Source organism: Globicephala melas, chromosome 15, assembly GCF_963455315.2.
Source record: "Globicephala melas chromosome 15, mGloMel1.2, whole genome shotgun sequence".
In the NCBI taxonomy this organism is placed as follows: Eukaryota; Metazoa; Chordata; class Mammalia; order Artiodactyla; family Delphinidae; genus Globicephala; species Globicephala melas.
The window spans coordinates 7,245,488-7,262,603 of NC_083328.1; the positions used below are offsets into that span (position 1 = coordinate 7,245,488).

A 17,116-nucleotide genomic window follows, 5' to 3' on the forward strand; every position below is an offset into this window, starting at 1 on the left:
ACTCAGGAAGAGGGAGGGGTGTTCTTCCCAGTTTGGCCAGTGCATGGAGCTGGTGGACAAAAGTCTGCAGGATCTTTAGTTTCTTTGATAACTCTGCAGCGATCTGTTTCTCCAAAGGAAAAGGAGGAAGTGTAAATCATTTCCCTACACTGAGCACTGGGGAAAGTAAGCACTGGGTGCCAGGGGTCAAGCTGGCATAACATCCCGAGGCAGAGGGCAGCAGAATCAAGGGAGGCCCTGGGGTCAAGGCAGCCAGGATTTGCTCAATTGTTCCAAGCCCTCTCTGACATGTACACACACAGGGCAGCACGCACACACACACACAGATGCCTCAGCAAGTCCCACAGAGGGAGGTGCTGAGGGGGCCCGGCTGCTGTTCAGACAGACTTCCAGAGCCAGAAAGTGGGCGGGGCCGGGCCATGAGTTAATCTACTTCCGGCCCACATCTGGTATAAAGGGAAGCAGCAGCCTCCAGAGGAGCACAGCCGCATCTGGCTGCAAGACCAAGAGCGCTGTCCAAAGAGCCACACCCCCTCCCCAGCAGAGGAGTAGCCACCGCCGTCAACACCCGAAGCCCCAGCAGCAGCAGGACAAACTGCCAGTCACAAGGCACCTTGAGAATTTCAGGTAAGAGTAAAAGCAAACTCTCTCCATCTCCGGACCTCGGGCTAAGGCAGGGAGCACCCCTCTGCAGACAAGCCCCGGTGTTCCTCTTTCTTTCCCCGGAGACCTGCAGCCCTGAGTTGACCCCGTCATATCAGTGATCACAGGAGAGCAGGGAAGATGGGCAGGACCCCCCAACAATCCCACCACCCAGAAGCAAGGGCCTCACTTCTCTTGGACCCTCTCCATGGAGACATTCCCCCTTCCCAGCGCAGGAAAGGGGTTTTTCATGCCTGCTAACTTGAATGAAGCCATGATTGTGAAAGAGAATTACAAGAGAATTACAAAGCATCACAAGAGAATTAAAAAGCATCGTGTAAATCACAGATGTTATTATAATTTCACCTTTCAGCCTCCTGGAAGGGAAAGGAGATCTCTTGGAGGGTGGAGCCAGCGGGTTCCAAGATTCCCGCAGGTGAAAACGCACTTAAGACTCCCTGGGGCTGAGACAGAGGGGAAAAGACTCAGGATCTGAACCCATCACGGTTTCTGTCTTGCCCTCCTGTTCACGTATCATCTGCTAGCGGCAAACATGGGGAGCCTGGCCGCGGCTGGGGTCCCATCACCCCTCCCCACTCACCATCCTTCCGGAACTCTTCCCTCATCGGATCTTTTTCCACTGGCTCTAGGATGCCGATGTCTCCTGTCTTCGCCTGCCTCGCACTGGGCGTGGCCCTCATCTGTGGTGAAGGGTCTGCCTCCTACCATCACCAGTCTCCGGCGGCCCACCTCGCCGCAGACTTTGGAGTGAAAGTGTTTCAGCAGGTGGTGCAGGCCTCCAAGGACCTCAACGTGGTTTTCTCACCCTATGGGGTAGCCTCAGTCATGGCCATGTTACAGCTGACCACAGGAGGAGAAACGCAGCAGCAGATCCAAGAGGCGATGCAATTCAAGATTGATGGTGAGAGATGGGGCAGAGTGGGAGGCGGGCATTCACGTGGTCTTCCCAGGACAGGGGTGTAACCGACCAGAGGCAGAGGAAGGGCTGACCCCAGCTTAGCTGAGCCAACTCCTGTCCTCCCATGACACAGGGATGGACCACTGCATCTTCTTCTCACCACACCCTGTGTCACTTGGTTCTTGGACAGTCACAAGGTGTACAGGCCAGTGGATCTGGTATAAAACAGCCCTGCCTCACCACTCATATACTGTGTGACCTTAACCCCTCCGAACCTCGGTGTCCTCATCTGCAAAATGGGGACAATAAAAGTATCGACCACATGGGGCTGTTGTGAGGGTCAACTAGAATGATGCATGTGAAGTGCCTGATAGCTATTGTTATTATTAAAAGAAAAAATTAGGGTTTATAACTTAAAAACAGAGAAAAATATTCCAAGCCAAAGATAAGGGTTAGGACCTAAGATTTTTGAAGAAAAGAGGGAGATGCAGGAAAGATTAAGGTTTGGAATGAAATCTCCAACCAGAGACCTCTGGGGGAGCAGAAGAGTCCTGTGCATGTGGGCAGGGTTAGGGGAAGTTAGCTCCACTGGGAGCCCTGGGTTTGAGATGACCTTAATGTGTCCTTTCCTCCCCGCTTTGGCCCAGAGAAGGGCATGGCCCCTGCCCTCCATCAACTGTACAAGGAGCTCATGGGGCCATGGAATAAGGATGAGATCAGCACGGCTGATGCCATCTTTGTGCAGCGGGATCTGAAGCTGGTCCAGGGTTTCATGCCCCACTTCTTCAGGCTGTTCCGGACCACAGTCAAGCAGGTGGACTTCTCAGAGACAGAGAGAGCCAGGTTCATCGTCAACGACTGGGTGAAAAGACACACAAAAGGTGAGCAGGCAGGGAAAGAAGGCCAGTCCCCAGGGCCTGCAGAGAAAAGGGATTCAAATCCTAAGTGTCCTAACCTCTCCCTTCCAGCATCTTCTGCTCTGTAGACAAGTCAAGTGCTTTAAGAATCAAAGCATCATGTTTTTCCATAATTAGGCTTTCCCCGTGAACCAACTCTAAAGTCATCCCTAAAAAGTATTGCGAGGTGTTATAAGAACAGTAATAACCATGACAAGGGGCACACACAACCCGTCAAGACTGCAGCTTAGGGAGCAAAGTAAGGGGAGACATATTTCCAGGTCTGATCCTGGACAGGATCCCAAGACCACGAAAGTGTGGTGAGCTGGAAGGCTTTCTGAGACTCTTAGGAAGATGAAAGGGGTTGAAAGCAACTAGATAGGTTCACTAAACCTTACCCAGTCTGTCTTCTGACGGAATCCCTTCTGACACACATCCATTGGAGGACTGGGCGCCAAAGAGGACCATCTAAAAGGATTTAAAAATATCTAGCCTCCTGATCGCCTCGATTTCCCACAGGCATGATCAGCGACCTACTTGGCGAAGGGGCTGTGGACCAGCTGACACGCCTGGTACTGGTAAACGCCCTCTACTTCAACGGCCAGTGGAAGATGCCTTTTCTAGAGTCGAGCACCCACCACCGCCTCTTCCACAAGTCCGATGGCAGCACTGTCTCTGTGCCCATGATGGCTCAGACCAACAAGTTCAACTACAGTAAGTGCAGGACCCTCCCTTCCCCAAGTCCCACAGTGACTGCACCTCATCCCTGGGGGGCATCCCCTCTAAGGGAGGAGAAACCCTAGAATACACCCCAGCTGTGACAAAGACTCCCCAGGTAGGAGACACTGGGATTATCAGAGCAGCAGGAAGTAGCTTTTACCTTGTGCAAGATGAAGCTGAAATCCAGAAATTCCCTCAGGCCCATAGTTGACCACTTTGACCCCATCTCTCATCTTCATGTGGTTCTAGTGTGATAACCTGGGGTTCACAGATCCTTCTGGGGAAGAGTGATGTGAAAGTTGAGATTAAGGAGATGGGGATTGGAATGAATTAGTAGCTGGGTACTGGGGAGAAGGCTGTGAAGGTGAAGAAGGCCAACAGGAGACAGAGAACCCAGAAGACACTGTGATTTAGCAGAAGAGAAGGGAAATGGGAATAAAGACATTGAACAGGGGAGTGGTGGGGTGGGGGAGCCTCAAAAGCTAGGATGGAGAGCTGGCTTCCAAAGAGTGGAGGGGACAGGAGGACTCGTTGAAGAGCCACTGCTGGGTTAGAACCAACAAGAACTGGAGCCATTGCCAATGCACCGTCTTGGTGTCTTCACAGCTGAGTTCACCACCCCCGACGGCCATTACTACGACATCCTGGAATTGCCCTACCATGGGAACACTCTCAGCATGTTCATTGCTGCCCCCTATGAAAAAGAGGTGCCTCTCTCTGCCCTCACCAGCATTCTGGATGCCCAGCTCATCAGCCAGTGGAGAGGGAACATGACCACACTGACCCGCCTCCTGGTTCTGCCCAAGTAAGCCACCCTTTGCTCTTGCCACACTTGCCAATGCTCTAGTCCCCTCTGCCTACCCCCGCCCCTCTCCCCTGGTTCCCTGGAAGTGCCACCCCCATGTGGAGTTTCCCAAACGTGACATCTGCAGGGTAGGGACAGGGACATGTGTGGGTGGCTGATGGGAAGCACTCCGGCCTGGGTTTGATTAAGATTCCTCTCATCATCCCTCTTCTGCTGGAGGGCAGTTTCTAGACCATGCCCCACATTTACCACCCTCTGAATACCCAGCAAAAGCTAGCCAAAGGAAGAGCCAGAGAGATAGATGATGCAGGGTTGGGGTGGAGGGGAATACATTGATCTACACTCTTTTAGGAATGCCCCTCACTCCCACCCCCTTCTCTTCAAGTTAGCATCTAAACAATGGAGACAAAAGGAATCACTTCCGCAGATGAAACAGCCAGAACCACAGCTTCTAGCTGGCTTCCAACGAAGCAGAGTTTTAAAAATCCTTCTGCAGAAGCAAAGAGGGTGCCGGAGGGTGAGGCTGGATAATTCCAGAATTGTGGGGAAGCTTCCCACCATGCTTACCCCAAATTTCCAGATGCCATAATGCCCGGCTTAGGGAAAGAGGATCATTTAGTTGGTTAGCACGCACTCTCTCTCTCTCTCTCTCAAAAAAAAAAAATAGAGGTAATTAGTTGTGCCCTGATGGGAAGCAGAGCGAGAGCCCCAAAGCCTCGCTGCTGGAGTCCTCCTCAGGCTCAGCTCTCAGAACACAATCTACAGACCGGCTTTTTGTTCAAATATCCTTGCAGAAGAATTTGCCCTGCCCCCTCCCTCCCCAGTCAGACTGAATATAATTGTGCTCAAACTACTGCCTTATTTGAGGAAAGTAATTAGTCATAGGTTCAAGGGGGTGGGGAGATTGCAGGAAAATGTTCATTAGTACTAGAATCTCCCAGCAAGGAGGAGACCTTGCCAACGGATTTGAAAAAACAAGCTTCCCACTTCTACTTTCTTTTTTTTTTTTTAATCTATTTATTTATTTATTTATTTTATTTGGCTGTGTTGGGTCTTCGTTGCTGCACACGGGCTTTCTCTAGTTGTGGCCAGTGGGGGCTACTCTTCGTTGCGGTGCACGGGCTTCTCATTGTGGTGGCTTCTCTTGCTGCGGAGCACGGGCTCTAGGCGCGTGGGCTCAGTAGTTGTGGCTCGCAGGCCCTAGAGCTCAGGCTCAGTAGTTGTGGCACATGGGCTTAGTTGCTCTGTGGCATGTGGGATCTTCCCGGATCAGGGCTCGAACCCATGTCCCCAGCATTGGCAGGTGGATGCTTAACCACTGCACCACCAGGGAAGCCCCCACTTCTACTTTCACATCAGTCCCCATCCTGTTGGTCTGTGGGGACGGAGATACTTGGTGGGGTTAGAGGTGGCCTGAGCTTGAGCTGTGTCCTGCTCCTGTCTGCAGGTTCTCCCTGGAGAGTGAAATTGACCTCAGGAGGCCCCTGGAGAACTTGGGAATGACCGACATGTTTAGGCCAAACCAGGCAGACTTCTCAAGACTTTCAGGTAAGAGGTTTTCCTTTCACTTTCTTCCCCTGGTGGACAGTGGGGTCCCTAAGAGGACTAAGGAGCTTCTCACTGAGAACCAAAGCTGATGTGTTTTGGTATCCACCTCTGTTTCAGATCAAGAGCTTCTGTACGTGTCGCAGGCGCTGCAGAAAGTGAAGATTGAGGTGAATGAGAGCGGCACGGTGGCGTCCTCCTCCACAGGTGAGTCAGGTTCAGGTGAGGTCTGGCAAGTCTCAGCCCCAGGCTTCCAGGAGGGCCCGCGGTCTGGCACCCAGACCCTGGGTGAACCAGGAAGACCCCACTGCCCACGTCAACCAGGTCTCTCCTGGTAGAGCTTCGCTTCCTGTGTGGAGCGCATCACCCCGATCCCACTAGAATACAGGCCTGCTTTCCCCGGCACCCTGCTCCCTCCCCACTGGCTCTGAGGTCCTCTGACTGTGAGGTCCTGGCTTTGCTCTCAGTGGTCAGTCACCTTAGAGGCACTTGCTTCCAATACGCCCCAAAAGGGTTTAGATAAACGTGCCTGCGAGTGACTACCTGAGAGATCTCTACCCAATTCCTGGAGGAAACCAGGCCTCAGAGGACATCCCAACACTTTTAGGGTCCACATCCAGGAATAACTGAGTCTCCTAAAACCCTCCCATCCCAGTGCCACTGTCACTGGATCACCTGTGACCAATCCAGGCTTCCGTGCCCACGTCCCTCCGCTCTAAGACGTGGTCCCTTCTTTTCCAGCCCTTACAGTCTCAGCCCGAATGGCCCCCGAGGAGATCATCATGGACAGACCCTTCCTCTTCGTGGTGCGGCACAACCCCACAGGTGAGCCGGGGGCCTGGGAGACCCCCCACCCCCCCTGCTTTCCTGGACTCGGGCACTAGTCCGGGCAGGTGTAGACACCCCCACTCCCCCCAAGAGGACTCCAGGCAAGGAATCATAGCTCTGTTCCCCTTCCCCTCCTCGGAGGCAGTGCTCTCTCCAGACGGGGTGCTCAGTCTGTCCCCCAGTCCCAGCTTAGTCACTAGAGCAGCTGTGCCTCCAGGCACTCACTCATCTCCCTGTATCTCAGTTCATCCGTAAACACCCAGCTGGGTGAGCTGTGCTGTTCCCCTTCCCCCCCTTCTCATCTCCCATGATTCTTCCGTCCTCAGGAACTGTCCTTTTCATGGGCCAAGTGATGGAACCCTGACCATGGGAAATGCAGCCCTCATCTGGGACGGAACTGGAGATGTCCAAGAAGAAGAAACTCCGGAGCAAAGAATTTTTATTTTAATTCATTTTTCTGGAGAAAGAGAAGATATTTATCTTTTTTTTTTTTTTTAATGGTAAATCTTTCGAATCTGTCTCTTAGACCTCCGGCTCTCCCAGGAGGGGGAAAGAGGACCTTTGAGTTAAACTCCCCAGCGGAGACCCTGGGAGAGACTTCAGAAGCACAATGCCCCGAAGGTCTCCCAACAAGACTGCAGAACTCCCAGGATCATTTGCGCGGCTGCTTCAGCCCATCGCTCTGCCCGTTCGGGTCTTCGGACCTGGATCCCCCTGAGGCCCTGGCAGGAGGCGCCGCAAGGCTTACAGGAAGGAGCTTTTGTGTGTTTGCTAGAAATAATTTGTGTTCTGGTCACGTTGCCGTCACTCTTGCACTGTCTGCCGCTGCTGAGAAAGCTGGCTGCAGGCCAAAGAAGGCCAACGGGAGAAACACTCTTTCGTGTCAAGGTCCGTCCTCCCCCAGCTCAGAGGCACGAGACCCACCCAGGCCTGGCTGCTCCCTCCCCAGAAACAGCGTGCATATATTATTTTGGAGTGTAGGTGACTTGTTTACTCAGAGAAGCAGCTTGCTGCTTCCCACAAACTTTATGTTGCAGAAATAGAGGGAGAGAGATGAGATTTATGCCTCCTTCTTGGCGCCAATATCCTGGTGGGGAGGGTGGGATGCCAGGCGTGTCCTTGAGCATTTATCACATCCTTGTCCTTGTGTGCTTGTGAGAGAGAAAGGACTATGGAGAAAACCTATTATTTAAACTTGTTCATAGTGTTCCTTTGTGGTCTGTGTCATTGCACCTCAGGAGTGGCCACTTGCCTGTCATTCCCCTCCTGGCAGCGGGAGTGATAGGGCCCACACTGCCACCTGGTGGCTGCCCGAATCCCATCGCTCCTCTCCTGGCCTTTCCACTCCGTGGAGCAGGACCCCTGCCAGGACTGTCCAACTTCAGCCCACGTTAGGGACCAAAAGGATGTGGTGGGTGAAGGCAGACAGAGCTGTTGTTTCAAAATTTTCCAATATACTTAGGAGCAGGAGTGCAAGGGGCTACACGACCTAGCAGGACAGAACTTTCCCCAATTACATGGTGACTCACAGCCGCATTGGTGACTCACTTCAGTGTGTCATTTCCGGCTGCTGTGTGTGAGCTGTGGACACGTGAGAGAGAGAGAGAGAGAGAGACAGAGAGAGAGAGAATGAGAGAGACAGCAAGAAGCTCGGGCTCAATTACCCCCGTTAGCTAATCTTTCTGAAAGCCAACTAGCTGGTGGGTAAGGCATGAAGACCAATGTATTGAAGAATTGCACGTAGGCGTCGAATGAATGTAACCTAATAGAACCCTAATCATCCCACTACGCCCCTCAGTGAAAAATCTTCGTTCTTTGTGTGTTTTTGTTCTTTTTTCATGATGCACTGGACAATGAGAGCCACACACAGTACCCTCAAGGATACCCAAACGTGGGGTCCAACGTTCCTGAAAGTGTGGTGAATTCTATGCTTTTTCACTTTTGATATAGAAGCAGCTAAAAAATGTTTTTTTAAAGTAATAAATAAATAAAAATACTCCAAAATCGTCCCTGGCCTTGACTTTCCATGTTTCACACGGTACAAAATCCAAACCCTGTCAGTTCACAGACCTCTCGGGTGAAAGGGATCTTTATGAAACACACACCCACAAGCTCAAGGCTCACTGTCCCGTCATGGGTGAATCCACAGGGCTGGCCACCGGGCTCTGCAAGAAGACCCCCAGGGATACACTGTGCAGGACATGATTCTCCCTTTGGGCATCATCCTCAAAAAGGAAAGAGGGTTCCCCAAACGCCTGCCACCTGCCCAGACACACCTGCTCACTGCCCCTGTCACTTCCCATCTCTGTTCATGCCATTTCCTTCCCCACCAAATGTCCCCACCCTCCCCCATGCCTACCCCACTCCCCATTTCTCAAAACCCAGACCAGATCCATTTCCCCCACCATGGAGAGCCCCTGGATCCAGTCGACATCATCGGTCTCTGCTTGGCATGGACACGTCTTTCTTTCTCCTGGTGTGTAACAGCGCGTGCATGTGCGTATGCTCTTCGAGTGTGCATGTTATCCTCCCCACCCCCATTGACACAGCAGGTTCTTTGAGAACAAGGCTCTTTTGTTACACAGATTCTTTTTTTTAACATCTTTATTGGAGTACAATTGCTTTACATGGTGTGTTAGTTTCTGCTGTATAACAAAGTGAATCAGCTATACCTATACATATATCATCCCCATATCCCCTCCGTCTTGCGTCTCCCTCCCACCCTCCCTATCCCACCCCTCTAGGTGGTCACAAAGCACCAAGCTGATCTCCCTGTGTTATGCGGCTGCTTCCCACTAGCTATCTATTTTACATTTGGTAGTATATATATGTCCATGCCACTCTCTCACTTCGTCCCAGCTTACCCTTCCCCCCTCCCCGTGTCCTCAAGTCCATTTTCTATGTCTGCATCTTTATTCCTGTCCTGCCCCTAGGTTACATAGATTCTTTTTTTTTTTTTTCTTTCCGGTTGCGTTGGGTCTTTGTTGCTGCACACAGGCTTTCTCTAGTTGTGGCGAGCGGGGTCTGCTCTTTGTTGCAGTGCGCAGGCTTCTCATTGCAGTGGCTTCTCTTGTTGCGGAGCACAGGTTCTAGGTGCACAGGCTCAGTAATTGTGGCTCGTGGGCTCTAGAGCGCAGGCTCAGTAGTTGTGGCACATGGGCTTAGTCGCTCCGCGGCATGTGGGATCTTCCCAGACCAGGGCTCGAACCTGTGTCCCCTGCATTGGCAGACAGATTCTTAACCACTGTGCCACGAGGGAAGCCCCTACATAGATTCTTAATATCCTCCTTAAAATGTTATCCTGAACAGTCCTTTATTGTCTTCTTCCAGTATCTTGAAGGCTTTTGCCAGAGGACATACTTCCCCCAATTATTTTCCATTCATATATTCAAAAATAATTTTTAAATGGAAAAAATACCAAGAACTAGCTGTCAAAATTGCATGCTATCCAGCTCCAGAGCCCTGAAGATGGGATTGATAGACCCAGCCCCCCCCCCCCGTAAACCTAGATCATGTCTTAATAGGAACTAATTATTGTCCAGAGGCTCTTGATCAAAACATTGTCTGATAGTTAAGCGGTAGTGAGTTCTCCATCACTGGAAGTGTTCAAGCACAGCCAGGATGACCACTTGGTGGGGATGAGTCAGCAGTCAGGGTAGAGGTGATTTTTTTAAATGACAAGGAACACCTGCTCATACTAAGACATTCAAACTGTTTGAAAGGGTAAAAGTGGATCACTGATTGACATTTTGGTTGTTTCATGGTTTTTAAAAAAAATGTCATGTTGTTACCAACAATGCTGAGACGGACATCCTTGCACATTTATCCCAGTGTACACATGCTCGTATATGCATAAGATAACTTCCTAGCAATGGGACTAAGTATCTTTTAAGAATCTCCTAATCCTGCAAGAAGGTGATTATGTTGGTGACACCACCATTTTCAAATGGTACAAAACAATCAAAGGTGATCCTCTTGCCTGGTAAGAATCCTACGTTTTCTGAAGCTTAAAAAAGCCTTCACAACTTTCCTGAATAACCCCACTGCCATGAATAAAGATAGATTTTTAGACCTTGAACTGAAAGAAGCTTCACGTTATAATTTTCCCTAATATTATGTTAGACTTCTTTGGAGCAAATTTTGATTATAATGTTTTGGAGAGTAAATCTAGAAAAGGTCTCCATTCACTGACTCCCTCCCCAGTCATTCGACATGTACTAAGGCCTTCTCACTGCCCTTCCGCTCCTGTATCCCTTTCAGGGTCAGTCCAGGGGCATTCTTGGGGCCTCCAACACAATGCACTAGGATGTTCCAAGGAGATGTGGTTGTTACACCTCCTCCTCATGGTTTCCTCTCTTTACGTTCAGGATTTCTTGTCTCCCCCGAGGCTGATGTAGTAAGAGAGGCCCCCGAGTGCCATCAAGCCTGGAAGGAAGGTCCTCCTCTCCCCTTAGAAAGCCAGTGGGAACAAGGGCAAGACCCAGAGGAACGAGGCCTAGAATGAGTAGCTCCCCAAAGCTACTCTCAGCTTTAGAGAGAGATGCTCTCCGTTAACCTCAATGACTTCTCCGTCTTTCCTTTCCTATTCTCACTGTGCAACTGGCAAGCCCTGAAGGACTAAGATATGGTTGTAGAACTACAGGGAAAAAGGCCAGAGAGGCCACTTTGCCTCTTCCTAGCCTTACAGCCCAGCCCGTACACAAAAACTAGATGTAGCCTGAGCCAGTTCACAAGACACTTCTACGCTGAGGTTTATGGCCAAAACTTCAGCTGGGGCTAAAGGATTCCTCTTCCTGCAGGAATACTTCCTTCCTCTCATACAGATCCCGCTTCAGGCTCATAAAGGCTCATGAAGGCCAAGAATTTAGGACACCAGGATCCAGATTTATCTTTTGTCCTCCTTATACCCTGAAAAGATGACCAATGCCAGGCACTGGGCTAGTTGTTGAGGAGCTACCCATCTGTGACAGATTTGCTTAGAGACCAAAAGAGCCTCCTTTTTGCACAAGATGCTTCCAAAAGCAGAACACATTAGAGCCTTAATTCTGCAGGATGTAATTCAAACACTGTCCATACATGCTGAGAAGGCTCAGAAGAAAAGAGTTCTTCAGAAGGTCTCTTCGCCACCAAGGGAGTTTGCCCCAGGAAGTGCCCCATTTAACAGTACCTTCTGTTCTTCTCAGATATTTTGAGGACAAAGACGGTGAGGCAGCCTCACAGTGTGAAGCCCACCCAGTCCTCCTTGGCCACTCTTCCTCTGTCTATTTCTAGGGATGAAAATTCCACAAGATCTGCCTGCATCTATCATAACGGCAGATTTCTTGTTCACCTCACCCACTGGAATTATTTATCTGCCCAGGTGTGGGCAATGAGTATGGATTTTGTAAATCCCTCAAGGGTAAAAAGATTCTATCAGAATGAAGTTTGTCAAGGAGACACCATCTGTTTTCCAAATCATTTTTTTTCCCAGGCGGTTCCTGAAGTAAGTTTCATTGTACTGATCATGGCGTGCACTTCTGTAGAGATGAGGAAGGTAAGACACAGGAAGGTTGAATCATTTGCCCCAGCCATGCCTGTGCTCCTGGCCACTGCACTGTACCGCCCTCTCTGTGGCATTCGGGAACACAGATCTCCCTGAACACAGAGGGCTCAGACGCAGTCAGGAGCAAAGGTGCTGCCCTCACAGGCCCGTCACCAGGGCATCCTGTGTGCACACCGGTGCCTTACCAGCTGGAACACCAGCGTCCTGAAATGTAGCCTTTTCTCCCCTGGCCACCAGAGGTCGCTTTGGCGCCAGTGGAGAGCTTCTGAAGCAAAGCAGCTATGGCTTCAACCGAAATCTCGCCAAGTCTGAACTCCAATTTAACAAGTTTTTCTTTAAGCGTGTAACTGTATACTGGGGGCGGTGAAGCACTTTTAAAACAGAGTAAGTGAGGGACTTCCCTGGCGGTCCAGTGGTTATTAAGACTCTGCAGAGGGAGCAGGTTCCATCTCTGGTCAGGGAACTAAGATCCCTCATGCTCAGCGCAGGCCAAAAAAACAACAATCATGTAAGTGATTGATGTTTCTTACTCTCAAGTACAGGCGTACCTCGGAGATACACTTACTTTATAAATACTTTATTGCCAAAAAATGCTGACCATCATCTGAGCCAGTAATTGTAATCTTTTGCTGGTGGAGGGTCCTGTCTTGATGCATGGCTGCTGACTGATAAGGGTCATGGCTGCTGAAGGTTGCGACGGCTGTGTCAATTTCTTAAAATAAGACAACAGTGATTGACTGCATTGATTGACTCTTCCTTTCACAAACAATTTCTCTGTAGCCTGCAATGCTGTTTGATAGCATTTTACCCAGAGTAGAACTTCTTTCAAAATCGGAGTCAATTCCTTCAAATCCTGCCGCTGCTTTATCAACTAAGTTTATGTAATACTCTCATTCCTTTCCTGTCATTTCAACAGTCTTCACAGCATCTTCACCAGGAGTAGATCCCATCTCAAGAAACCGCTTTCTTTGCTCATCCAGAAGAAACAACTCCTCACCATGAAAGTTTTATTGCGAGATGGCAGCAGTTCAGTCACATCTTCAGGCTCCACTTCTAATTCTAGTTCTCTTGCCATTTCTACCACATCTGCAGTTACCACAGTGGTAACAAAGATCACTGATCACAGGTCACCATAACAAAGATAATAATAATGAAAAAGTTTGAAATATTGCAAGCATTACCAGAATGTGACACAGAGGCATGAAGTGAACAAATGCTGCTGGAAAAATGGCACCAGTAGACTTGCTCAGTGCAGGGTTGCTACAGTACAAACCTTCAATTTATAAAATACTCAGTATCTGAGAAGCACAGTAAAGCAGAGCGCAGTTAAATGAGGTCTGCCAGCATCTACGGAGAATACTCACCAAAAAGCTGAAACGTTACGGGAATCACTGCAAAAATGGTTGAAAGAAACATTCTAGAAATGATCACTGGAGTGTAAAGGGTCATCAGGACCGGCTGCTTTGTTCCATCTTAAAGGATGAATAAGGTGGATTTGGGTCTGTGGGGGGGGGGAATGGCAGCGCATTCCAGAAAACAATATGAACAAAATCACAAAGGAAAAATAATAGCAAGGCAGGTTCCAGGGACGTGTCTGAGAATGAACTCCCAAGTCATCAAGTTGGTTTTCAGACTGCTGCCTCCCTCCTCTGATAACCCAGCCCGTCTCCCCTTTTTCCATACGCTCTCCTGGTCTATCAGGCAGGTCTGACCTACGTCCCTTGAATAAGCCATGCTTTTTGTGATCCTTCATGTCCCAGGCTGATAGTCTGCAAACTTAGGAAAAGGGGGCGATGTTGACCACAATGGGAAACCAAGAAATGGGATGGTTTCAGGGGAAGGAGGAAGGAAGTTACTCATTTGGGGCAAGTGAAGTTTGAGCTGACAATGAAATTTTCAAGTGGAGGATCCAGTGTACCTTTCGTCAACAACACTTGGGTACCTGCTGTGTGCTGGGCACTGTGCTAGGCACAGGAGAAACAACAAAGGAAGGCAGTCTATCCTCTAGCAGGAATAATAGATATTAAATATGTACTATTATATAGAAAATTAGAATTTAGCATATTTGGGGTGAGAGGCAAGATTTAAATATCTCGATTAGGTAACCATGTATACCAATCATAATTGAAGCCAATCAACAAGCACTGTGCTAGGTGCTGTAAAGAAATAAAACATGAGTAAGACACTGTCCCAAGAGGAGCTTACAACTCACATGTCTCATCAACAGACAGTGTGGCATGATTACCTAGTCTACCAGTCAGAGTCCTTTGTTACCAGGAACTGAAACCAACTCTGGCTAAATGAAGCAGAAAAGGAAACTGGGGAGCTCAGGGAATTGCCAGGAGGGCCAGAGAACCAGCAGGAGGTCTCACACTGGAGACAGAGCCCCAAATTACAAATCACCAGGTACCCCCACCCTACCTCTTACTGGTACGGGACACTGCCATTGGCGCCACTCCACCTGCGCCCTAGGTTTTGTCCTCTGACCCTCTGCCAGAGTCTTACCTATCCTCGTCACCCCATCCCCCCTCATTCCTTCCTGGACCAAAGTCCAGGTGAGAGTAAAGACTGGCCGAATCCAGCAGACATGCCCATGCTGTGGGCACAAAGAGGGCTGCCAAAGGGAATATCTGGGAAATTCAAATGCTACACTGGGAGGTTGCTCTATCTCCCCCTAGACTCGTAAGGTGGGGATTCTGAAACCCTAGGAAGGGGGTTTAGAGCCAGGGAAGTGAAAAAAAATGGCAAACATCTACCACAGAAAGTATTCAGGACCCTTAGGAATAGCATATGATAAGGTCCCAACTGCTTAGTTAAAAACAAGAAGTTAAAAAAAAAAACCAGAGATGAGTGCAAATGACATCGTCAGGGAACAATGAGTACTTAAAGAATACACCAAAAATGGTGGCGGGGGCTTCCCCGGTGGCGCAGTGGTTGGGAATCCGCCTGCCGATGCAGGGGACACGGGTTCAAGCACTGGTCCGGGCGGATCCCACATGCTGCGGAGCAGCTGGGCCCGTGCGCCACAGCTGCTGAGCCTGCACTCTGGAGCCCGCGAGCCACAACTACTGAGCCTGCGTGCTGCGGCTGCTGGAGCCCGTGCTTGACAACGGGAGAGGCCACCAAATGAGAAGCCCGCCCACCGCCGCGAGGGGTAGCGCCGGCTCGCTGCGCTAGAGAGGGCCCGCGCGCAGCAACAAAGACCCAATGCAGCCAAAAATAAATAAGTAAATAATAAATTTTTAAAAAAAGGTGGCAGGGAGCATCATCACAAGAGAGAGAAACACAGATCATAGACTCAGAAATGAAAGGCTTTGAGGCCACGTGGATCACCCTTCCACCCACCGCAGGAACCACCGCTCCAACCAGATGAGGGAAGAGGGAAGGCTTGGGGAGATGTCAACATGGGCTTCGCAGGATAACAATAAAAACACCATCCATACTAATGAGGGAGAATCTCACCTCTTCTATTTTTCCATTTATACAAATGGCACCACTAATTCTCCAGACTCATCTTTGATTCTTCTTCCTTCTCTACTTAGATGAGTTCTAAATTCAGGTGATTGGCCCATCACAGGTATCTCTCCAATTTGTCCCTCTCCATTTCATTTTTGTGCCTAGATTCCCAAAACTGCCCCCTAGATGATCTTCCAGCCTTCCATTTGTCCTTTCAAATCATCCCCCATATTACTGTAAGATTAACTTTTTCAAAGCTGTTTTCACCAAGTTATTCAGCAGCTCAGACAACTATAATGACTCCCAACTGCCTACTGCGTCAAATCCGACCTCATCTGCAGACACAAGCTCATTGGACCCACTAACCCATAGATTCTCTACGTGTAGCATTCACTAACCACGAAGAGATAAATGAGGTCCATCATCTTCTAGTTAGTTTAAACCACTTGAGTCTATGATTCTACGTGAGCAAAACCCCTATTTCTCACAATTCTCTCATGGATCTTATCTTCTCTGCAGCTAGGCATGGCATGTTGAGACAAGGAATTCTAGAAAGTGTCATCTTTCCAAGGTGTGTAGGAGTTTACATCTCTAGATCTTCTACACTTCCTCGGGCTGTTGCCTAGATCTCTGCTTTACATCTTTTTTTTTTTTTTTTTTTTTTTTTTTTTTTTGCGGTACGCGGGCCTCTCACTGCTGTGGCCTCTCCCGTTGCGGAGCACAGGCTCCGGACGCGCAGGCTCAGCGGCCATGGCTCACGGGCCCAGCCGCTCCGCGGCATGTGGGATCTTCCCGGACCGGGGCACGAACCCGTGTCCCCTGCATCGGCAGGCGGACTCTCAACCACTGCACCACCAGGGAAGCCCTCTGCTTTACATCTTTACCTCACTGCTTATTACTTCTTTATACACAACCTTCTCCTCTCCCCTATGAGCACATTTTATTATTTTGCCTTCTGCCCTTCTCACACACTCCCACTCCTTTTCACTCCATGATGACAACTTGCTTTATTGATATGATTCTTGACCTAAAAAATAACACCAAGATAGTTCAGCCAATGTCTATGCCATTGGCAAGCCTATGATATAGGCAGAGGAAAAAGGGAGATGAAAAAGAAAGGAGAAGGGCTTCCCTGGTGGTGCAGTGGTTGAGAGTCCGCCTGCCGATGCAGGGGACACGGGTTCGTGCCCCGGTCCGGGAAGATCCCACATGCCGCGGAGCGGCTGGGTCCGTGAGCCATGGCCGCTGAGCCTGCGTGTCCGGAGCCTGTGCTCTGCAACAGGAGAGGCCACATCAGTGAGAGGCCCGCGTACCGCCAAAAAAAAAAAAAAAAAAAGGAAGAAGAAAAAGTAGTAGACCAAAGAAGTTGGGAAAGGCAAATAGTAGTAATCGCTACCAATATCAAGTGTTCACAGTGTGTCAGATACTTTCTATACAGCATCAAATCGGACTTGCAAAGTAGGTATCTTCATTTTTTAAATGAGTAAACGGAGGGTTAAAGGACCCACCTGAGACTATACATCAAGTAGAGAGCAGAGACCAGATTGCATCCCAGGTGATTAGGCCCACCCCCTTGCAACTAAAGCATATGACCTCCATAACAAAGAGTAAGAAGAAAAGAATGCAAAGTGGAGACAGGTAGAGCCTTACCAACATTTGCTTCAAGTGCTACTCAAAAACAATAGCATCATTAGTTACCAACAATTATCTAGAAATATGCCATTAAGTTTTCGGCATGACAAAATTTAAGATTTTCCTCTTAT

The 17,116-nt window shown here is 49.4% G+C and overlaps 1 protein-coding gene across 1 annotated transcript; it reads left to right on the top strand.

Annotated features, from left to right (window-relative positions):
- Window positions 1–497: 497 nt before the first annotated feature.
- SERPINE1 (serpin family E member 1) lies at window positions 498–7,076 on the top strand. Its single transcript, XM_030872105.3, has 9 exons — window positions 498–627; window positions 1,293–1,564; window positions 2,209–2,442; window positions 2,977–3,171; window positions 3,784–3,982; window positions 5,430–5,530; window positions 5,648–5,734; window positions 6,269–6,352; window positions 6,682–7,076. Exons 2-9 carry the CDS (start codon window positions 1,294–1,296, stop codon window positions 6,717–6,719), a joined length of 1,209 nt encoding a protein of 402 aa, XP_030727965.1. The 5' UTR covers window positions 498–627; window position 1,293; the 3' UTR covers window positions 6,720–7,076.
- Window positions 7,077–17,116: the final 10,040 nt, after the last annotated feature.